We start from the raw sequence: 23820 nt of genomic DNA on the forward strand, positions 1-23820 counted from the left end.
CTAGGTCAAATAGCACACGCCCATGATAAATGGAATGCTTATGTCATCCAGCGCTTATTTGTGCCTCAGAATGAGTGGGCTTTGTCCTGTAGGCCTTGGGAAAGCATAGACCAACATATCAGCCAATCAGTAAAACGGACTGTGGGAATATTCGAGATCCAAGGGAACTCCAGAGAGTTCACCATGACCGGGGAGGAAGAGGAGAGTCCTATTGCATAACCAAGGCTTCCAGGTGGCACGATGCCAAACTAGAGTCCAGCCTAGACTCCTAACCTTCAGGGCATGCCCAGGAAGCCTGCAGGATTGCAGGTTGGGGGTAGACAGATATTCTGAATGTGAGCAGGACTGGGCCATGCTGGGCATACCGGAAGAAGCCCAAATCTGAGAGCTAAAGACTTGGGTTTCATATTTTCTCCACCACTAACTATGGAGGCAACCAGAAGCTTGTTCTCTTGAGCCTCCAGGCCTTAGCTGTCGGATCTGATGAACTCGGGTCCTCTCCAGCAAGACTATGATTCCAGGACTCTCTCTCTAGTCCACTGGGCTGTTACTTCCTTCAGGCTGTGGCCAATGACCTCACCGCATTCCTTTCTGGAGGGTGATGGCTCTATGTCTGGTGGTATGGAAACATCTTCTCCTCACAGGACACTCCAACCTCCTTGTCAGAAAGGGAAGCTATTGGCATTGTTCTCATGTCATGTTTGCATCCATGCTCTCAATGGAATGACCCACTTAAAAGCCTCTTATACTTTTGTGCTCTGCTTAGATGAAAGATTTGTTCAGGACACTTAATAAAAACCAGGCCCCTTCTCAAGAGCATCACATGACATCCAGAGAAGGGCATCCTGTTCCCAGTGTCTGGTGGCAGGCAGAGAATGTTTGTGGTGCTACACCAGAGCAAAAAAGTAAGATGACATCTGAGATTCTTAGGTGCCTGGGGTGGGCTATAGCCTGAGGAATTCTGAGATCCTGTCCTAGAGGAAGGGCTTGAGAATTCCAGCTCCAGTGGGACAGTGGGGAGCACTGACTTACAAGCTGGGAGCCTCTGTTAGAGTATGCACTGGCTGCTAATATGCTATCCCATCTTGGTTATTCACTTCTTTCTCTGGGCCTCAGCTTCAAAATTCATAAGATGGGGACTCAGTGTTCCCTGAGGCCCTTCCAGCTCTGACTGTTGCTGGTGAGGCTGGGGATTCTCTACCAGGATAGCAGCCTGGGAGGGAGGAGAAAATGCAAGAAGACCCTAAAAAGTCCAAAGCCAGCCCATCCTGGTAGGGCTCCCCATGCCATGCTCTCTGTGAAGATGCCACAGAACACTTCCTCATTGCTTACCTTGCCCCAGCTGGGAGCCAGCGATGGCCTCTTTGGCACTCCCAAAGCCCAGCTCTCTGCAGACCACACTGGCAGACACCAGGTCCCACTTGTCGTCACAGATGGTCCCCCATTCTCCATTCTTGAGAACCTCCACTCGGCCCTCCCCGATGTTGGCACCGCCTCTCAACCGCACCAGGGGTTGCTGAAGAGACACGGGGTCCTGCTGAGTGCAAAAGCTGATGCACATTTGGCAGTCACTGACGCCCCACTCCCTTCCTGGTCACCCCCCTCCACACTGGTGCCTAGGCTAGGAGCCAAACCTGTGCTGGATTTTGTGTGCTGGCGAGGCAGGGGGTTGCACACAGGCTCACGCTATGCTGCGGGATCTGCTGCAAGCTTCCTCTGCAGCCCTCCCCAGGAGCTGCTGTCCTGGGCTACTGAGGAGCCCATTGGGACCCTCATTAATTTGTCACTCCAACCCAGGCTTGTCTCAGGGGCCTTACCACCAGCATTTGCCTCTACCCCCTCACTCCAGAACCTCAAGCTTTAGAGCTACAGAAAGCAGCTCCTACCCTCAAACTTAGCAGATTTCAGGACCATGATTCTACCTTGCTTAGAACAGAGAGCTATAGCCTAGCCCTGCAGGAGGCTTCAGGGCACTGAACAACCACACACCAGCGATTCTGCTCTGCAGCAGGTGAGAAGCAGGAGGGGGGACACAGGGAGCTGAAGCGTGGGTCCAACTGAAAGGCTGCGACTCAGACAATGGACACTGCTCAGAGGTGGGGGGCCTCATGCTGGTCAAACCTACCATGTGTCCCAGAACTGGGCTCCCGTGGGGCCACTACTCCTGTTACCGCTACCCCTGATTCCTGGCCCAAATCATCCTGACTCCTCGGAAGAGGCAGGCCCACCAGGTGTGCAGAGAGGGTGGGTGCTTCCCCTTATGAGGTTTATTTCATGCACAGGTGTTAGGAGCCACCCTCCACCAGTGTTTTGACCCTACTGGATCCCATTTTACCAGGTGAGAGCTGGATCACATGACTCCATCTGCCCACACCCTGGTCTGCATCAACTTCCATATGTGTGTGTACGTGTGTGCATGCATGTATGTGTGTGTGTATGTGGGTGTGTGCGTGTGTGCATGCACCTGAGCATGTGTGTGTTGGGGTCGGGGCTGAGGAGGCTTCGAGGCTCTGAGTTACTATTGATGCCCATCAGATTCAACACACAGGGAACGGAGTGACTATGCAGCCGTTCTGTGTGTTGGAGCTGACCAGAGTCATTGGTCCACTCTGGCCTACTCGGTCCTCAGAAGGCCACACCTGCTGATGGCCTAGCCACGGTGGCCTGGCTGCAGGTGGTGTTTATCAACATTCAGGTCCACCAGCCACCTTGAGGGCCAAGGTGTCAGACCAGAACCTGTGTCTCCATCCTCCAGCAGAGGTTCCCACTAGGCCACATCACTCTCCCCCACTGACGGTGCCTCGTGGCTGCTGAGGCAGGGCAGGGCACAGCAACAGCACCCAGGCTTACAGACCTTGGGGAGTCTCTGGACCGGGGACTAGGGAGAGAAGAAAAGAGGGACAGGAGTGTGTGCAAAACACTGGTTGGCTTGAGGACCCATCTAGCTTTAGAAAACAAACCAAAGACACCTGCTGGTTGCAGCCCGTTTGCAGCAAAGCTCTGCCCTTTCCCTTCTTCCCCCACCACCCTGCCCAAGCAGTCTGGTACCAGCAGCTGTGGCTTCCAGGTTCTGGAAACTGCTCACATGGGCTGGTGGCTGGGAAGAGCTCATGGGAAGAGGAGAGAGAGGGGTAGGAAAGGTAGCTGCTCATTTATTAGGGGGCAGACCATCCATGACCCAAGCTTAATGGAGACAGAGTGACAAATAACCTCACCCCCTCCTGGCAGTGGCCAAGCTTAGTCAGCTGGCCCTGGAGGAAAGAAAGAAACCAAGGGAAAATGTGATGTAAGCCTCACTCCCTTTTTAAAAATTTTATTTTATTTTATTTTATTTAAATTCCTTTGGTGTGAATTCAATTCCTTTGCTTTAAACCACACAGCAAGAGGAATTCCAAAACAGTAGGTCTGGTATTCTGGATGACACACGAGAAAAGCTCGGAGGCTGGGGTTGAGGCTGTAGGAAGGATGTGGCCATCAAATCATATGGCAGGAGGGACAAGTGAGGCTGTGCGGGGGCTGTGGGAGGGCCAGCCCCGTCTGGGGACGCCTGTGTCTCCTGGCTGCACACATGCGCTGTGTGGTGGGCCTGGTGGAGGCCCCTCGGGGCGGAAGAGTCATGAAAGTGCTCCAAATAGTTTCCGTACCCCTCGTGGATGGATGGGCTCACAGCATTCATTTCACTCCTTTTATTGAAGATTTTTTTCATTTGCCCAAATGCACCACCCCCAGTTTGGGAAGGGGCACCCAATCTGGCTCCTGCCTGGGTTTCCCTTTTCCTTTGGATGAGTGCTATTACGCAGGTCCTTAGATGTTCACAGGGAGGGGAGGCTGCAGAGGGCAGAGGGGAAAGATGGGAGACAGGGAGACCCAGATGAGGTTGCTTGAGCCTGGGGAGGGGCTGCTCCTCCTGCCCCAAGGCCTGGACCCGGGGGACACACCATCTGTCCCCATCACGACCTTTCTTCCTCTTCTTACCCTGACGTAGTCAGAGCTGACATGGAACTCACCCCTGCCCAGGTGAGTGTCGAGGTTTTATCTGGCACAGGGAATCATTCCCTATAAATGAGCAGCTCCCTTTCCTACCCCTCCTTCTCCTCCTCCTGTGTGCCATTCCCACCCCCCAGCCCTGTGTAAGTAGTTTCCAGAACATGCAAACCACAGAGAGCCTTTGGGGAATATAGGAAAAAGGAAGGGTAGGAAAAAGAAAAATGAATCTCCTCCTAATGATTTTCAAGGGAAGATAGAAAACCGCAGTTTCTGTTTCAGAGGCCGCATGAAGCCTGCCACGGTCGGGAGAGTTCCCTCGTTCTAAGAAGTCAGACACTGGAAATGGGGATGTTATTTATGTGAGCAGATGTACACCAACATGTTTTGAGTGCCCTGACATGCACACACACGCACAGGCGCTGCTGACATACATGGAAGGGGACTGACGGGTACAGGTGACACAGACGTGGGAATGACAGGTTTCCATTCTCTGTGTCTTGGTGAAAGCTTTTGCAGTTTTATCCTTTTGGTTGTAGAACAAACCAAAATATGTTTGGAAACATTTGTAGCTGAGTTCATATGCTTTTGGGAATTTTACTGAATTTCCGACAGTTCCAGAACATTCTCCTCTGGGAATTAAGCAGGACTCCCTCCCCTGGCCTTTTGTGCCAGGCCAGCAGCCAGCACACAGAACGAGTGATGGTGGATAGTGAGGTGCTGTCCTCTCCTCGGTATGTGTCCTCCACAGAGGGGACTCTGGCCTCGGAGTGGAGCAGCAATGGGGGAAGGCCAGGTGGGGGTGCTGATGATTTCGTGCTCCGGCCCAGCTGCTTGTCACACTCTAGAGGTGGCATGTATGGGCGGGGCCGGCCCTACATTCCTTCCCTGTAGAAAAGTGGTCTGGGTTGGGGCCAGCTCTCCTTCTCTCCTGGGGGGATCCACGCCCACTCCCCGAAATGCCATCCTCCCCTCTCCCCAACGTGCCAAGGGGCCAGACCTCCGGCTGCGTCCTCACCTCTGGCTTGTAGGCTTTCCGGAATCTTGAGGGCCCGTCGGGGCTGAAGACCTGGCCAGGCACACAACTCACCACAGCCGGCAGCCCATTCTCACAGGTGACATTCTTCACGGGGTCCAGCGACACCTGAGTGCCAAGCTTGCAGCTGGAGATGTGAGCCTCCGTGCCTGTGCAGTCCATGGAGTACGGCCAGTAGCGCTGTTTCTTCCGGGCGGCGAACATCCTGCAAAGGGTGAGAGGGGGCAGGTGACCAGGGCGTCGTGGCACCCATCCACCTCATTCCTTCCACAGCTGGGCATGGGGCACTGGGCCAGGAGCTGTGCTGGCTTCCGGGGATCTGGTGGTGGAAGGAAACGGGTATGGTCTATGCATCTGGAGCTCAGCCCAGCTGAGTTGGCAGGTCCTCGCTGAGCACCTCGGTCATGCGGGGCGCCACGCTGGGCTCTGGGGAGCAGGACCTCCTTTCCTCAGGCAGCTTGTATGCCAGGAGGGGAGGGGTTTAGGAGTGAGATTAACACTAAGGCCTATAAATGCAAAATGTAAAAAGGGATCTAAGACAGGTAAGACTCCTGGTCCCAGGAAACCCTCAGTTCCAAGCAAACCAGAATGGTTGCTCACCCCACCTCTTCAGATAATTTCAACATAACGGGTTGTTTCTTGCTGGTGTCAATGAGCAGAACAAGCCAAACATTAAACTCTCTCTCAATGATATCCAAGGTCAAAGGTGTAAATCCAATGAGAAGCAACAAGAAGTCTTAAATCACCCCATGGGCTGAATCAAAGTATAATTTGCCCGGAAATTAAAATGCTCATGAAATTCGGCCACAGACAGTATCAGATCTTCCCCTGGGAGCCAATGAGGCTGATGGTGTCCCCAGAGCATAGCCTAGGGAAGCTCTCAGCCTGTATTACATGTAAAGTATTCCTGTTTATATGTTTTTGGAAGGCGGAATAAAGATCCAGGTGAGTCAAAGTGTTTTCTTGAACTGGTTAACAGAACTGGTTAACAGAAAAGTTGCTGTGCCTCAGTTTCCCCATCTCCAAATTAGAAGTGCCAATGGTAACTCCTTTATAAGACAGGAAAGTGAAATGAGTTAACACTCGTGAAGCGATTAAAACTGCACACGGGAAGGGCTTTGTATGTGTTTGTACAAGAAATGACGATTATCTTAGTTACAGGAGAAACAAAGGGGCTGAGAGAAAGTGGGGCTCCCCAGGGTTGCCGCCACCTGATATGACCTGAGGAGGGGTGGGGCTGGAGCTAGGCTCGGAATGATGGTGGGATTTGCAAAGGACGAGGGCAGGGAGGATACCCTGTCCTCTCAGGCTGTCCCAGCTCTGTAAGGTCTGTGTGCTTGTCCCTACTTGGCAGGACCAGTGAGATGCCACAGAGAGCCAGACAGCCAGACAGCACCGCTGCCAGCTGCCCAGTGGAGGGGCCTCCTGGGGCAGGCTGGCCCAGGATGAGGCAGCAGCAGGGTCCTGTTTCTGCTGGTAGGGCGGGCCTGGAAGTTTCTGTTTTGTCTCAGGGTGAACAGGATGTGAACACAGAGGAAGGTAAAACCCTACAGACACCGCCTATATCTTTCCTCAACCAAAATTTTCTACTGGTAAGAATTCTACTGTACCTGTGCGCACAATACACAGAATCTTCAGCAAAAGGACTATCCTGGGAAATTCAGGATGTGTGCTCAACATCCCTGTAGCCTACAGTGAAGAACTCTACAGGAGGGCTGTTAATAATTCCAAGAACCACTGCTCCTCCCCACTTCCTGGATACAAGGCCCCTGTACTTGGAAACACAACCTCCGCTAGTTCCCCAGGACTCCCCCACCTCAGACTGGAGAACACATTTGGCGGGGGGTAGGGTGGGGGGGTGCTTATAGCTTGTTCCTCATGACTCCTCCATGTTAGGCGAGAGAACACACTCGAAGGCTATCAGCTACATGAGGATTGGCCAGGCCTCGCTGGCTTGAAACATCCTCTTGCTTCCAGCATTCACTGAACACCACTCTCGCTCAGCAACAGATGTCCTGAGCTCTTAATATAGACTGATGCAGCCACAGCAAACACAGAACTGCTCCCGCCTTTCCCAGAACAGCCCTGCTTGCCTCTTACATCAGCTCACAGGAATGCACCGTGGCCCTCCACAGGCCTCCTTCGGCCTGCCCTGCCCCCCACCCAGTGACTCACTAGGGCCAGGCTGGGGGTGCAGATACCAGGCCAGGCGCTGGGGAGGATGCATGGACAGCCCAAGTGAGGCCTGGTGTTTGGAGAGCAATGGGAAGGAGGAGCAGCTTTGGGCCAAGGGGGAAGCCTGCTTGAGAAAGAGGTGCCTGGGCATAGCTGCGGCAGGGTAACAGGAAGAAGGTTCGGCGGGGCTGATGCATCTGAAAATGGAAAGGCCTCCTGGTTCTTCCCCAGCCAGGGCAAAAGCCAGACTTCGCTAGGGGTTCTGCTAGCTACTGTGTACGTCTACTCCAATTATGAATTCCAGCATCAAGGAAAGATCCACAAGATTGGCTCAGGGACCCACTGGGCCTACTGTGAGATGGACCCACGCTCAAACTCCATCAATCACCTGGCCTCTGTGCACCCCAACTCTGACTGGAGAACCGTAGTGACCCTTGAAGTCTCCTGGAATCAGGGTCGCTCAGAGCCTGTGTCCAGTCGTGCATGCACGAAAGTTCTCATTATTTCCTCTTCCCCGATGGACAACTTTTGTAAAAGGCCTTCCTTTGGGGAAGGCTGGGAAACTGATTAACGGTGTAAATTTTTGGCGGTGTGTTGGGGTCTTTCTTCAAGGGGACCCAGTCTCCCTTTCATTCAAAAGGTCATGGGTCTGTAAGCTGGCCCAGGTCCAGGAATTGGTGGAAGGGTGTCACTCTCTGTGTTGGTGATTTTGGTTAGATGTTTGTTCTCTCCACCTAGACTTTCTGTTCACCTAGAAGGAGTAGGAATTCAGTAGGCTTCCAGTTCACTTCTAGGATGATCAAGCAGCCCACGTCATGGGTCTGCAGGAGTCAAGCTGTTCTGATCACTGCTCTGACTCTGCTGTCATCTGGGAACCATGCCCGCCTGGCCTTGGGAGGCTGAGTGCTATCACCTGGGGCCCCCTCACCAGGGTCCAGTCACCCACACTGCAGTTAGGGTGACATATGGCCTGCAGAGAAGAGCTACTAGGGAGCTCTTAAGAATGCCCCAGTTCCCCTTACAAATGTATTCTTCGGTCACAAGGGAAGTGGACCCTCTCAGGGTGGGTGAGGTCTCAGATGACAAATCCACTCCAACATTCCAGTCTCCTCAAGCCTTTGAATTGCTTCCTCTGCATGAAACCAAGGAGATCAGACAATTCCATTGCGCTCACGGTGGGCCACATTCTGGTCCATGTTTCAGCCAACCCACCAACTCTTGGTAACTCTTCCTAACTCCAACATTCGATGCAGAATCTCAGCTTAGTGAGCTCATATCAATTAATCAGTGTCAACACTGGGGTCCTGATTTAAGGTAAAAATGGCCACAAAATGCTCCTGACCCCAAGAATGGGGCCCTGAAATTTGGGCTTCATTAGCTCCAAGGGGCATTTAGGGTTCCCTGGGCCAGAGTAGAAGTCAGCTCGTGGCAAAGCAGCCCTTGGTGGGGAAAATGACTCCACTCTCGGCGACCCTGTTGGTGTGTGGAGTCCAAGGGACATGCAGGAACCACCTGGCGCAGGGAGGGTGGTGAGCAGAGAGGCTCTGATGAAGAGCTGTGGTCAAGGCCCCCCTGAGATAACCGAAGCCCCTGAGCGTGCCAGTTAGCAGACAGAGCAAGAGGGGAGAGGCCTCAGGTGCTGCCCAGGTGAACATCTAAGGTTGCGAAGCTCCTTTGGACCTGGTAGCTACTCGGAGATGGCTAACCCCGCCAGAGAGAGAATCACTTTGAAAACAATCTCCTTCTTAGGGTGAAGGGTCTCCCTGGGAGTGAGGGTTGTCAGCAACAGCAGGATCAGGCTGCAGGAAGGGTCGAAGGGAGCGAGGGAAAGATGCCACTAGAAGGTGCAGATTCAGGAATCGTGCAGGGTGGCCCTCGCTAGGCTCCCACACCTCTGCTGTCCGGTGCCACTAAGCACTAAGCACGGCTGTCTGACCCCCGGTTCCCAGCCCAGCCCTTCCCCAGCTCCCAGACTTAACAGCCAGCCTGTGGTGGGGGCCACCCCATGCAGCCAGGCCCTGCCTCTGGGGCAGAGCAGAGCAGGAGCTAGGGCTGAACATGGCAGTAGCAGAGTGGAGAACACACCTGGGCTCCCCTGCGGGCCCCAGTAGGTGGGCCCTGTGACCCCCGAGCCCCCTGCCCTGCAGGCCTGCATCTCCTTCTATGCAGACCAAGGGCTTGGACCAGGTGATGTCTGAGGCCGCCACATGCCCTGGAAGTCCCAGCTCATCACTAACGGCTTCGTCCAGCCGGCTGCCATCACAGCCCCCAACAGCACCATGGAGGCGGAAATGTCCCCCAGCATGCCTTTCTCTTTTGGGACCTAATTGTCAGCTGAATCTCAGTGGCTAAGATAAAACCAGCCTACAAGGTTTGCTGCCCGCCTTCCTGCCCCTCCATACCCTCTCCAGCTAGAGGTCAGGCCTCAGAGCTGGTTTGCAGCAGCAGCAGTTAATCATCTCCCAACTTGGCTGAGAACACCATCCACCGCCGCAGCCTTGGATGCCTCCCAGCCCTTGGGGCCCTTTCCTGTCCCAGTTTGAAAAGGGAAGCCAGACACAGGGGCAGGGATGGAAGGAGCTTAGAGAGGATTGCCCGGGGAACAGCTGCCAAAACAGAGCTGAGACCCCTCCTTGAAAGCAGGATGAGGACTCAGGGCTGTCCTCAGTTGGGGAGATAGTTTTCAAATGCCATCTGAACAAGCCACACGCTGCCTGGCCTTGGTCCGATGGCAGCCTTCCCACCTTTAGGACTCGGCTCAGATCTGTCACCAGGCTGGGGGCTGTGGTAGGGCCAGCCAGGGGTGGGGTTTGCTTTTCTTGGCTCCAATGGGTCTGAAAAGCTGAGAAGGTGTCCCCAGGGATGGAGCTGACCAGCTGGCGGGAGTTGTCCAAAGACTCAGAGGCCTGAGACCACTCCACCTCCCAGCTGCCCTGTGTAACCAGGAAGGTTTGGGCTGTGTCTGGGGTGGTGGAGGATGAGGGTGGGAATCGACACTGTGATTACCCTTAGGGGTGTTGTGAACCTGCCCTGCTGCCAGTGCTCACCCCTGCAGTGGATTGGGAGCTCTAACCAAAAGTGGCCAGGACAAGCCCATGGAGGATCTGGAAGGAGAACTAGGCTTGGTCCCCACTCCTCTCAAAGCTAGAGACCTGCGTTTGGATTCTAGTTCTAGCATGGCTCTCTGACTTTCTTTCTTTGACTCTGAAGCAGATCCCCTAGTTCTGGTGCCATGAGGGTTCAATGACTAGGAGCAGAGCCTTCCACACAGTGAGCACTCAGAAACAGACGTCACTGCCATGAATAGGAGGAGAGAAGAAGAGGGGCCCCTGGGTGGCTCAGTGATTGAGCATCTACCTTTCGCTCAGGTCATGATCCCGGAGTCCTGGGATTGAGTCCTGCATCAGGTTCCCTGCAGGGAGCCTGCTTCTCCCTCTGCCTATGTCTCTGCCTCTCTCACTGTGTCTCTCGTGAATAAATAAAATCTTTTAAAATTTTTTTTTTAAACATTAAAAAGAAGAGAGAAGAAGACCCCGGACATACAGGCACATGGACCAACCAGAGTACACCAGCAGCCAGCCTGGCACAGGCCCGAATCCCTTCACTGGACACCCCTTGGGGCAGGTCACTCCAAGTCCCATTAGTATCTCCCTCCTTCCCCCCTGGGAGACACTAACTTTGGAAACCATAACGGGAACTGTAAGGTTTAACTGGGATGGGTGTGAGTCAAATCGAACCATTTTTCAATTTCCTGACAGTTGCTGAAAGGTTTCTCCGAATAATCATTTAGTGAGGAAAAGCAGACACGTCTTCTTAAATCGGGCCTGCCCTTGCCCTGCCTGGCCCGGCTATTACTATCCTTGTCCAGCCCCCGTGGTCATGAGCCTCTGCACTGGGACGGTGGGATTTTTCCAGGCTGGAGCACCTTGCACTTCATCTCTGCCCTAATAGTCTCCTCACCCTCCCTTTGTCATGCTCTTGGTGTCTGTCTCCCACAGGAGCAGGAGTTTCTCAAGGGCAGGCTTGCTGGAGGGGGACACTGGTGGGCCTGCCATGACGTGGGACAGGAAGGACTCTGCTTTGCATGGGGCATAGGCACTCCAGGAGGTGATGCTTAGCAAGGCAGGGCAAGAGCCCAGGAAGCCGGGGCTTGAGCAGTCCCCTTACTTGTACACTTTGGTGTTGTACGTCTTCTCCCCGGGGAAGCCAAACATGCCACAGACCACGCGGGAATTCTTGGCTGTCCAATGCTTGTCACAGATCTGCTTCCAGGTCTTGCCATCCTTCACCTCTACATAGCCCTCTGTCACGGGAGTGCGCTTGCGGTAGGCGGACAGGATGGCTCGGATCCGGATGTCCTCCACCTGGATGTTCAAGTTCTGGGAAGCAGGAGGCACAGAAGGAGAGGGGTTACTTGCCTGGTCTGGCCATGGAGGGGCGCCCCACAGGCCAGGCACTCTGCCCTCAGAGCCCGCAGAGCAGGGGTGCAGGGGGAGCAGGAGAGGCCAGGAGCCATCCGAGAGGAACCCGAGGACCTCAGCAGCTTCACCGACATCCTACAAAGAGCCCGGAGAGCACAGTGCAGCAGCCTCCTTCTGTGGGTTTTCAAAATAAGTGCAGAAGAGAGAACACGTTCTTTAAATTTTCAAGTTCTATCTTAAAAATAATTTGGATTTCGAATTTTACTCCAAAGCATGTCTGTGTGCACACGTGTGCCTGTATGTGCGTGTCTCCCCCCGAAGCTTTCAGGAAAATTGAAGTGTCAGGCGGATGAGCCTTGGCCATCCTAAGGCTGGTGGTGCCATCTTGGATGCTGCTTCATCCCCTGGCATTGGTGTTGGTGCTCGGCAGTGAGAAAATCCCAGGAGAGAAGAGGTAGGGCTTGGAGAGGGTTTGTGTAGGGACTCAGGGGGTAGGGATGGCCATGGTCACTGGGCTGTAGCAAGGAAAGGAAAGATTCCAAATGACTTGAGGCACTTGGAAAGCCCTCTCCTCACCCCCACTCCCACCTCCACCCCCATCCATCCTTCCAAGGCAGTGATGAAAGAGTTAGGACCCCAACAGGTGGAAGTGGCTGGGCATGGGGGGGCTCTTGCCGCAATGCATCATGGGCTCTCCTCCCCATACCTCTGACACTGAGTGGCAATGTCCTTGCCCCAGAGGCCCAGGGATTTGGCAGGAAGACAAGGGGCCTTGAGAGGCCAAGCTGGATGGGAGGAATGGGGGGGGGGCACCTGGCATTAGTCATATCTGTGCCCCCAGACACTATGGAAGCTCCCTCTGGAATCTCTCCTCCTCTATCTGCACCTGCCCTATGGGACCACCACGGGCTCTTGCAAGGCTCCCTGGGTCCCTGTCTCCATCCCCTCTTCATCTATGAGCTACAGGGCCAGCCACTAGAGCTCTTCCTAAAACAGAGTGATCTTATCCCTTGACCATAAAATAATGCCCAAATTACTTAGTGAGGTGCCCATAGCCAGTCATAACTCATCATCCACAGCCCAAAATCTACACTCAGATATGGTTAACTGCAATATAACAGTAACAGCCTCCATATGTGAGCCCCACAGGAGTGTTTTATGTGGATTCTCTTACTTAATCTTCAAATAACAGAGTGAGGTGGTTCAGAGCTATTGTCCTCCCATTTTTCCAGATAAGAAAACTGGCTATTGACTCTGTTATAATCTCCCACGAACCACCTAGAAGCAGGGAGTGCAGTGTGAGCTCTCTGAGCTGGGCCAAGGGGGAGGAAGGTGGGGCCGGGCAGGGGTGCCTGCAGAGAGGATCCTGGCAATCGAATGCCTAAGCCCCTGTCCAGCCAGGATGCAAATGAACCACGAGGTTGAACAGAACCATTATTTGGGTGCCCGGGGATTCATGCCTCCTTATCCTGGCTTTAGGGTGCAAAGGCAGGCCCTGTTTCAGCAGCCTGGCAAGGCAGTGGAAAGTATGTGGGCCGGAGTGATGGCATTTGGCCCTGGTTCCTTTCCACGCAGAGAGGAATGAAAGCGCCAGGGGCAAGACTGCGTTTGCCAGCAATCCGGGATTGCTTGACAGCCTCCATTCAGGCCACAGGACCTGTGCCATCAAGACACGTGGACAGGGGCAAGCCAAGAGAGGGCCTGAGCTCTGGACCAGCCTGTGGACCAGCCCCCTCCTGCCTCTTCCCACCTCGGGAGGCGGGGCTGGAATTCCAGCATGCAATGCACGAAGCCCAGAAGGAAAGTTACCCCAGAGGCACCAGCCCTGTGACTCCACAGGGCAGGCAGCCCAGGTGGACTTTGTTAAATTCACAGATCCTTCCCTACCCCACTCCCCTGGCCCCCGATCCCCCACCCCGGGTCAGCAGCACAGGCTCACTATGTGGAGATGTAAAATGTGACCCTCAGCACCCCAGCTACCACAGTGGGAGAGGGGACACAGTGGACTCCTATACCTTTATCTTGATGCAAGGTGGCATCTCTTCTGCAGAAGTATGACAGTGAGGGGGAGCCAGGTGGGCTCAAGGATGTGGGAAATGAGGCTTGGAGAAGAGAAAGTGCTAGAGTGAGGCGTCCTTGTCCTTATTCTCCCACCAAATCACTGTGTGTGTGTGTGTGTGTGTGTGTGTGTGTGTGTGTGGTGTATCTCTGTGTGTGTCTGTATGTGTCCAGAGCGTGAGTCTATTGGTGCACCTATGCGGTGCAGGAGAAGTCCAGAGGGCCTTGTTCTCTCCAAAGCCTTAGAAAAGTGGTCAGGGCTGTTCCCTCAAAATGGAATGTCTTCTTTTCTCCCTTCATGCAACCAACCCTTTCTCATTCCATCAGGCTCAAATTCACTTCATTCATTCACTCAACAAAATACAGTCTCTGCCCTCGATGGACCAGGCTTCCTCTCTATGCCCCAACCACAGGACCCTGTCTCTTCTCGGAATAACAAAAACTTCAAGGGCTCTCACTTACCAAACACCAACCAACTCATGACCACATCAGGCTCTGTGGTCCCTCAATTCCCATGACAATCTAGGAGCAGGGCAATGGTACATTCATGTTCCAGGTGAAAAATGAGAGAACTTGGCAAGACTTCACAATTCTCCAAGTTCATACAGCCAATAAGTAGGCAAACAAGGGTGAAGACCGAGTTTGGACTCTGGACTGGTGACCACTGGTCTCTGCCCTCCTACCCATGCCCTGTCCAGCACAAGGTACAGAGTAGACCCACACGAGGCAGAGCCAGGAGCTCAGCTTTCTGGGTGGTCCCTTTGGGGCCTACACGTCTAAAGTCCATCCTGTGCTCCAGTGGGGAGGAGCCATGAGTCAGACCCGAGCCTACGTGAGAGAGGGGCTGCCTCCCAGCTGCGCCTGGACTCCGGCCAGAGGGCAGCAGGGAAACCCTTCGTGGCGCACATTCAAGGCTCACTGCTAGCTAACTAGCTCACATAGGCCACTCAGAGACTTCTGTGCAGGAAAACACACACATACACACAGAACTTCCCTCCTTACTTCACCGCTGTGGAATCTCTTCCATCACCACAAGAGTTAGATTTTTTTTTCCTCAGAAGTTCAACTCCAAAAGAGAAGAGAAGATGTGAACCACTAAAACATAGACATGTTTTTCTTTCCTAACAAAGGGCTCTCTTGACTTACTGGTTATATATTAAACCCTTTTGGGCCAGAAGCTTGTAATGCATCTGGCACATTTTCAAATTAAAATGAAAGTCTGAATGCTGTCTCTTGCCAGAGCTAAGAGTTTACCCAGGTCTCCGAAAAGGCCTCCCTCCAAGGAATTCAGAGAACCTTCTAAACTTGTGCTACTGAGAACTCATCTCATACTCAGCAGGGCCCGAGCCCTGGGAGTGATGATCACCCACGTCCAAAAGGGAAAGTCAAGGTGCAGGGAGGTCAGGAGCTGCCTTGCTTCAGCCAGTGAGCTGGTGGAAAGAAAGGCTGGTCAAGGAGCACCAGGGCAGGATTCCCAGTCTTGTGCCTGCAGGACATTTCACTTTTGCAGCATCTGTGAATGACTTGCAAAAATTCCACAATGTGACCATCTGGGGCTGTCGCCAAGGAGGAAAAATCACCGATTTTGAAAGTCGGGTTGAAGATTGCATCAGGTAAAGCTACAGTAGGGGGAGGCAAGGCAAGCCAGCCGACAAGGATGTCCCTTCACAATTTGAAAGCTCGGTACTAGGTGCAAAGTCTGTCAGCTGGGAGGTGTGTTTGTAAGGGCCCCATCTTAGCCCAATTATCCTCCTTCCCTCTGCTCTAGAAGCTGTTGTTGAATATCAGCCCAGGGCTCCCCACCTGAGAAGGCGTCCCAGGAGAGGCGTCGAGGAGGAAGGACCGTGGTGGCGGGATACGCGAGTACAGTCCTCCCAACCAGAGTGCATGGCTGGTCAGTTCCACACAATTTCTGCTTGCTAAGCAAGCCTCATCCCTCTACTGTGAACACTTCCTGCATCTTGCTTTCTAGCTCTGAGCTGTCTTTATTCAGCTATTTCAAAAACTGGCCCTCCAGAACAGAGATCCATTTTCCCAACTACTAGCTTGGCACCTTCCTTAGCACCTCAAACCAAATACATCCAAGATACCCTCAACCTTTCCTCCGCTCACCAAGTCAGGCTTCCGCCATTCCAGCTTGCAGACCACAAGCCTCACCTGCCTTCTGCACCTGCCCCTCCTCACACCTACCGTCCAGCCACTCAGCAACACCTCGTCTAGCCTTCCACCACTGTCTCCTTCCCACCTCCATTTGCCAGTCAGATGGCAATGAGAACCGTGGACGTGAAATGACTAGCTGGCATCTCACACGGGCTGAGTGTCTCCCCACTGGGGAGGAATTGCTGACCCGGTCCACCTCACACACCAGCGGCACAGTCATCCACCTTGCCCACTGCGTAGTCATGTCTTGCACCAAGCTTTCCCATGGATCCCAGGCCTTAGGCATCCTTCTCTAATCCATAACACCCCTTCCCTTCCCTTTTTCCAGTCAGCGACCTTCTCTCACTGCCATGGATATCACTCTTGAAAGCCCAGCATTGAACCTCCCAGCAATTCTCTCTTCCTTCTCTCTGAGTCCCATTGACCTCAGGGACAATATCTCATTCATACATTTGAAAAATGTTTGTTGAGTGGTACTACAACCCAGGCACCGTGTGAGGCCCTGGGACACACGGGCCAACCAGACAGGCAAGTCTCTCTGTCACTCATGACAGAGGAGGAAAGACCCAATACCATCTCTTTCACAAAGTCCCCTTCCCCAAATATCCGGTCCCCAGAGATCTGATCTCTTTATTCCCCTCGCATTTGCTTTCTGAGTCACTCGGTTAGTTAGTCCTTGACTTATCCTGACTATCTTGTATTATTATTATTTTTCTTTCCCTGCGTTTTTGCCACCTCATTGATTCGTGAGTTCCTAAAGGCAGGATTGGGCCTTATTCATTTCTGTATTGCCCATGGCTCCCAGTGCCAGACATGACACATAGTGGGTCCTCAAATATTTTTGGAGTGAACCAATAGTAATTTTTAAAAATCCAATTACAGGAATTCGTCTTAGCTGAACATCGAGCTCCCAAGCCAAAAATGTAATAAAGACTCCCTTTATTCTTTGTTTAATGCAAAATAAACGAGGCAGCACTTGCCTCTCTCTTCATAGCATAAGCACTACTTGTGTGACTTATGGATGGACGAGCAGAAGTCTACACTTTCTCCATGCACTCCCTTGTCATCTAGGCTATTAACACCCTACCTTTCCTCTCAAAATCTGATGCTAAGGAAGTTATTGAGCTGAACCAAAAGCTGATCTGACCCTCAGCACACATCTAGATGGTTGAGTTAAGTGGGTATCATCTGTCAACAGCATGAAGCGAATTGTAGTAGAAGAATCTGGCCACACTGTAATTATCTCCTTTTGATGATCAAATCAGGAATTCACAGAGTAAAGAGCTAAGTCAGAAGTAACATTCTCTATCCAGTGACTTCTACTGGGTCAGATGGATGAAGTAGAAGAGAAAAGGCATTGCAGTGATTTCTGCTCCTCAGCTCCATGTGATGGACACCACTCGGGTGGGGGTGGTGTGGGGAGCTGAGATCATTCTGAGCCACCAGAGGAAAAAAACAGCAGTCTGTCTGGGCCCTCCTCCTATAAATCAAGAGCCTTACAAGGCTGCTGGAAAATCGAACGCTCTGTATTTCATTTTCCAACCAGAAAGCACTGGGGTAGGTAACAGAGACTGCTTCTTTGGAGAACAAGCAAGCTCTGCCGTCTGCAGGAAGCTGGCAGGACACCTGTTCCAGCAGGGGGGCTGAGGCCACAGACCAGCCAAGTCCTGGGCCAGCCTCCCAGCTGGGGTCCCTACTGCTTCTCAGGGTAAATTGTCACCATGGTAACAAAGTAACAATTTGTGGAACTGTCCTTTACTACTAGACTGGAATCTCCAGGAAGGCAAGGCTGTCCACCCCATCAATCTCTTTATTCCCACTGCCTGGCAGTGTCTGGTGCTCTATTAAAATGTATCAAATGAACACATGGCCAGATACAGTCCAGCTACCTTAGCAACAGACTCCTGGGGATCCAGTGGGAGGGAGTCCTTGGCACTGACCCCTCCCGCAGGGTTGAAGTGACTCATTTGAACTCCGGTGCACTGCAGCCCCACCCTACTCACACCACTGGGCCACTCTACAGAATGGATCCCCCAACCAGGGCAATGAGTCTTTCTCCTGCCCGCTTCTCCCATCTTGCATCCTTTCCATATAGAATTTCCCATATTCTCTGTTCTCTCCCTCTCCAAACTGCCACAAATGTCCCATCCGATTCATATGTTCGAACTCTGAGTACATGCTGTTCATCCATTTATTTCATCCAAGATAAATTATAATGCTACTTATTTATTTCTTCTAACAGGTAAGTATGATGTTGTTTTCTTACTTATTTCACCTCTCACACAATTATAATAATATTGATGCTTTTCAAAAAGTTGTGTGAGCCACACCCCAGCCAGGAATCAGGTTCCCAGATTTGTCAGGATGCACACAATTTCAAATATTTTGTTCTGTTACCCGCATAAATGCCCTTTTGCTTTTCAGATGCTCTGACCTATTTTTAGTCAGGAAAATAGGTCACCCTAGAACTACATTTATTTTTAATCTTCTTTTATTTTTTTTTTAAAAAAGATCTTATTTATTTGACAGAGAGAGAGTGAGCGCTCACCAGAGAGCACGGGGTGGGGGAGCGGGGGGGGCAGGAGAAGCAGGCTCCCTGTGGAGCCTGATGAGAAGCCCAATGTGGGGCTCAATGTGGGAGTCGATCCCAGGACCCTGAGACTATGACCTGAGCCAAAGACAGATGCTCAGTCGACTGAGCCACCCAGGTGCCCCCTTAGAACTTTTGTGTCCTTGTGGTGGCTGGCAAGCCCTGACCACATAGAGATTCAATAAATAGAATCATGGAATGTTAACACCAGACAGGACCTTATACATACATCCTTTTGCCCAAACTCCCTGTGAGCTACAAGACAAACCCAGGACAGCTATATGTGATGGCCCAGCTCAACAGGTCAGCAAGACGGGGGATTCAGAGGCTCTGGGCTTCCACCACAGCTCCTTACTCCCTGTGGGAGAGTCTGGCACAAACTGCCTACTTGCTACCATTTCTCCTCCTACCACAGAGGGAGCCCGTCTAGGCATCCTGCAGCCATCAGGGAAGAAGCAGGACTACATTTAGGTTTAGAGGGACTCCCACCTTCAAAATTGCACCAAGATGAGAACAGACCCCTTTTCTTTCTGAAACTACCCAGTACAACCTGTTGCACCCGCTCTCTGGTGGCCGGGGCGGTGTGGAATGGGCAAGGGGTCAGACTTTTGGCTGGAAAGCTCTCAGACCTTCCTAGAGGCCCCAGATGCTGGTGAGATAAGACTGCTGCCGAGAGGGAAACCTTGAAGCATTCTGGCAGCTGACAAACCAGGACTCCTGGAATTTTAAGAATTCCCACCAGCCTCAGTTCCTGCGGTTAAGAGAAGAAAGAGCTTTCTTCAGGTCTCAGGGTCCTTCCAGAAGGATGTGAAAGTGTGGAGGGGAGGGGTACCAGATTCTCCCAGCAATGTCCTCTATGGCCCTCTGTTGGCCTCTGCAGATCCCGGGGCTGCCTGCTGTCACAAAGAGGAACTGAGGCTTGGAGGCCACTTAAGGGATGGGCCACACCTAAATCTCATGGCCTGGGGGTTTCCAATCAGTTCTGGTAACCAAACCACCTCTGCAAAAGAGCCTTTTAAAAATGGGTACGTAAGAAGGTGGTGTGAGAAGGTGAAGAAAAGGAAAAGATCTGTATGTTCCCTGATCTCACAGCACACGGCTCCAGCCTTGAGCCCTTCTATGAGCACATGACTTAGCAATGTGCAAAACAGCCTGAGTAGAGAAGTTGACTCAGGAGGGCATCTGGATTTGTAATCTCTTCTTATCTAATGCTTTTTCCAACTTGTCCAGTGCCACAGACAGGAAACAAAGCCTCTCAAGTTAAGAGCCTCTGAAATCCTGGGAGGTTTAGTTGGGGCTCTGTTTCCTAGGTTTAAAAAAAAAGATCCATTTGCTTGGAAGCACGAGTATTTTGCATTTCAGAATTTGCTCCTGCTTGCCTCTTTTTGAGAAGGTTTTGAGGACTGGCCTCTGACTCATTGGCCTTATGAGAATGCTGTTTGACGGTGAGGTGTCCAGAGACCCAGGAAGGGTCAGGCACCCCGGACACCCAGCTGCAAGTCTCAGACTCCACCAGACTGGAACTCAGGGGTCCTGCCTTCAACTCTGGGGGTCTGAAACGGGCTACACAGCTAGATGGGACAGTACAGTCTGTGTCACAGAGACTGGATCTGTAAGAGAGTTCTGGAGAACTGAGACTGCCTGAATTTTCTGGATGCCATGAACCAAGGCTGGTGAATCTGCAGGGCTAACCTACTGTAGCACTTTATAGTCTGCTAAGCACTTTCACAGAAATCATCTGAATTTTTTCCTCTGCAGAATATTTAAAACTACCTAGTAAATGATGAGCACATGCTGTGTCATTTTGATGGAGAAAACCACTGCCACTCTGGTTTACAGACTACCATAGTTGGAAGGGAGAGAAATCAACCAGCTTATCTTAATAAAGAAAATGGACTTGGGCAGCCCGGGGGGGCTCAGTGGTTTAGCGCCGCCTTCGGCCCAGGGTGTGATCCTAGAGACCCGGGATCGAGCCCCACGTCGGGCTCCCTGCATGGAGCCTGCTTCTCCCTCTGCCTGCATCTCTGCCTCCTTCTCTCTCTGTGTCTCTCATGAATAAATAAAAGTTAAATCTTAAAAAAAAGAAAAGAAAAGAAAATGGACTTGCCCCGTGTTTTGGCTGCTTGCCAACAGGTAGCCCAGGACCTAAACCTATGAACTTTCCCTTGGTGGGGTGGGTCATTCATATGCAGGAGATGTGCTTCCTCCCTTCTTTAGAAGGGAACTCATGAAGTGTCAAAGAGCCCCTGAGGATGCCCCAAGCAGATGCAGGAGTCCACTGGAAGCACAGTTAGCTCATTGAGTGAAATTCATCAGCCAGTCTCCAGGGCTTAGTGATTCATGCCTCGGGCATTCCAAAGTGGGATGAACTTGGTCTAGACTGATGCTCAGTTTTCTTCCACTCTCTGCTTGGAGAATTCCAATGTACTGTGGAGAAGGCACAAGCCTGTGAGAGTCATCTCTAATAGTCTGTGATCTGCCCCCAGTCTCCAGGAGTCAATGAGGACGGATGTAAGAGATCCAGGCCATACCCTTCAGAGTAGGGGTGGGAGGAAATGGGACGGGGGTGTGTGGGGGAGATGTCCTCACCAAGTTCATTAGGTCAGTCATTTGCTCCTGGGATCATAAGACACAGAGAAAGCATTAGTTGGCATCTCCTTTTGACCAATACTCCACTCTTGGCCACTTTTGAATTTATGAACCCTGAACTGGGGAAGTCGAGGGAGGGCCTTAGTGCTCACACTTTGATGTGGAAGAGTGAGGGTAGAAAGTCTGCTACTGCTTTCAAGGCCAAGGTTGTGTTGGCCCAGAGAAGAGGCAGGGAGACAGCCAGAGCACACACACCAGCAGGCATCCCTTCCGTGCATGTGTGCGTGTGTGCGTGCATGTGAGAGAATGAGACAGAGAGAAAGAGAGAGACGCCAATTCGCACAATGGTGTACACTGCCAAGAGCCAGCTATGGGCACCCCCCTATGTGGGCTGGGTGTGTTTTCATAAATGAAGAGTAACAAGGGATCTTAGAACTTGGCAATCACCTCATCCTGCTTCCTTCGCAGTGCAGGAATCTGGCTGCAACATTCCTGGCAGGAGGCCATCCCCTTCCTGCTTGAATTACTCTAGTGACAGGGAGCTTGCTACTTACTAACAGGCTAGCCCCATCCACCATGGGGCAGCCCTAAGCGTTACAGAGTTTTCATGCTGAGCTGAAATCTATGTCCCTTTACCTTCTTACCCATCTTGGTTCTTGGTTAGAATAAATCACGGATCCTCTCCACGGTAACATTTCAGATATTTAAAGAGATGTCTCCTCTCCTCTCTATTTTGTCACCGTATCTTCATTTCCTTATACGATATGACTTCTAGATCTATCTCCACCTTGCTGGTCTGTCCTCTAGCTTAGAGATGGCCCCTGAACTGAACTCTGTACTCAGTTCTTGATCCAAAAAAGCAAAGAGTTTAGAGGATGAATTCTTCCATTTGTGCACATTCACTTTTTTTTTTTTTTTTTTTTTTACCCACCATATCATAGCTTTGGCTTATACAGGGCTTTAGGTCAATCTCCTTCAGGGATTGATTGATTGATTGATTGATTGATTATTTATTTATTTATATTTATTTATTTATTTAATTTTATTCACTCATCCATGAGAGACATAGAGAGGCAGAGACACAGGCAGAGGGAGAAGCAGGCTCCACGCAGGGAGTCTGATGTGGGACTTGATTCCGGGACCGCGGGATCACACCCTGAGCCAAAGGCAGATGCTCAACCGCTGAGCCACATAGGCGTCCCCCCCTTCAGGGATTTTAAAGATATAATCAATGTTTTTCAGTCACTCTCCCTGGCTTTCATTCTGTAGCTGATTTTTTTTTTCCTGAACCTTTAATAGGACCTTCTATTCATCCCTAATATATTATAGTTTGGGCCTATTTATCTCAACTTACTGAGGTTTTTCTGAATCTCATTCAGTAATGTTATATCCCAGCAATCCCTTCTAGTTTTGTGTCCTCTACAACTTTTATCAGTGCACATTTTCACCTCCATGTAAATGTCTGCTGTTAAAGAGGCAAGAGCGGGACCCCAGGAACTACTGTTAGAGACCATCCACTGTGCTTATATTGATTAACTTGCAGTTTTTCTAGGTACTATTAGTCACCGCACTGTGACCCCACCTAACTCCATGTCCACCAGCCTACATCTCTTCCTCTCATCCACAAACATTTAATAGGGGACATTTCTTTAGCCAAGAGGAATGATTCCATGATTTCAGCCACTGACACAGGCTATTACATGAGGTATTTTGGAGAAACTTCTCAACATCCCACAAATATCCCTTGTAGTTGGTCTGGGCAGCTCCCTATCCATCAGGCGAGCTCTGACAGTAAGCATGAGCTTTAGCCACAAAGTCCTAGATGGAGTGGCAATTCTCGAAGTTTCTCCTTAGACATCTTGAGATGTGGGCCCTTTCCCGACTTCCATTGAGCTGACACCAAAGGGAAGAGGTTACAGGGGATTACTGCTCATCAGTTCAAAGTTTCCACAGTGTCTGGAGTTCCTTTTCCAGTCGGATGAGAAAGCTCCCAGTGTGGCTCATGGTAACCAGCCTGACTGTACAATAGCAAGAGGGAAGCCTTCTAGGAAGATGCAAAGCGTGGAAGGCTGTGGGAGTCATCCCACTCTTCAAACCAGTTATCCTCACCATAGCCTTCTCTGGGTTACTGTAAATTCACTTAGAGTCTAGGCTCTTTGCCTTGGAATGATCCTCCAGCTTTGCCAAGGCAAGCATCTTGTCTTCTCAGGTTATAAGGGCCATGTTTTCTTTCCCTAATGGTATTCCAGACCACGCTGTGTGTACAGCAGGTACCCAACAAAGGTCCAGAATAAAGACAGGTGCTAGGCTTTTGTGGGGGACTCTTAGAACTTCCAGAATATAAAAGTACTTCTTACTCTATTTTTGGGTGTTGTTTCTCCACCTAGTCTACCCAGTCAAGGTTCTGTTTTTTTCTAGGAGCCACATTCAATAAACACTTCCCTGTTGAAGTGTCATATCCAGAATCCTTTTTCCAGAATAATTTTTTTTCTTTTTTTTAAAAAATTTTTAATTTTTTAATGATAGTCACACAGAGAGAGAGAGAGAGAGAGGCAGAGACATACGCAGAGGGAGAAGCAGGCTCCATGCACTGGGAGCCCGACGTGGGATTCGATCCCGGGTCCCCAGGATCGCGCCCTGGGCCAAAGGCAGGCGCCAAACCGCTGCGCCACCCAGGGATCCCAAGAATAATTTTTTTTCTAATGGCACTTGAGTCTTTTCATTCTCCCACTGACATTTTGGCCCACCTTTTTATTCAAACTACTAGTTACTTTTTTATGATCAGAAGACTGGATCGTCACTCGATA

At 51.4% G+C, this 23820-nt stretch overlaps 1 protein-coding gene across 1 annotated transcript in view; it reads right to left on the bottom strand.

Annotated features, from left to right (window-relative positions):
• The window catches only part of LOXL2 (lysyl oxidase like 2), a 90549-nt gene that overhangs the window by 27769 nt on the left and 38960 nt on the right, over positions 1-23820 (bottom strand). The window contains exons 4-6 of the mRNA XM_072719497.1: positions 11363-11574; positions 5003-5225; positions 1333-1516 (exon numbers count right to left, since the gene is read on the bottom strand). Of these exons, the coding sequence (XP_072575598.1) occupies positions 1333-1516; positions 5003-5225; positions 11363-11574 (619 nt within the window). The remainder of the gene's footprint in view (positions 1-1332; positions 1517-5002; positions 5226-11362; positions 11575-23820) is intronic.

This window comes from Vulpes vulpes, chromosome 9 (assembly GCF_048418805.1).
Source record: "Vulpes vulpes isolate BD-2025 chromosome 9, VulVul3, whole genome shotgun sequence".
Classification (NCBI taxonomy): domain Eukaryota; kingdom Metazoa; phylum Chordata; class Mammalia; order Carnivora; family Canidae; genus Vulpes; species Vulpes vulpes.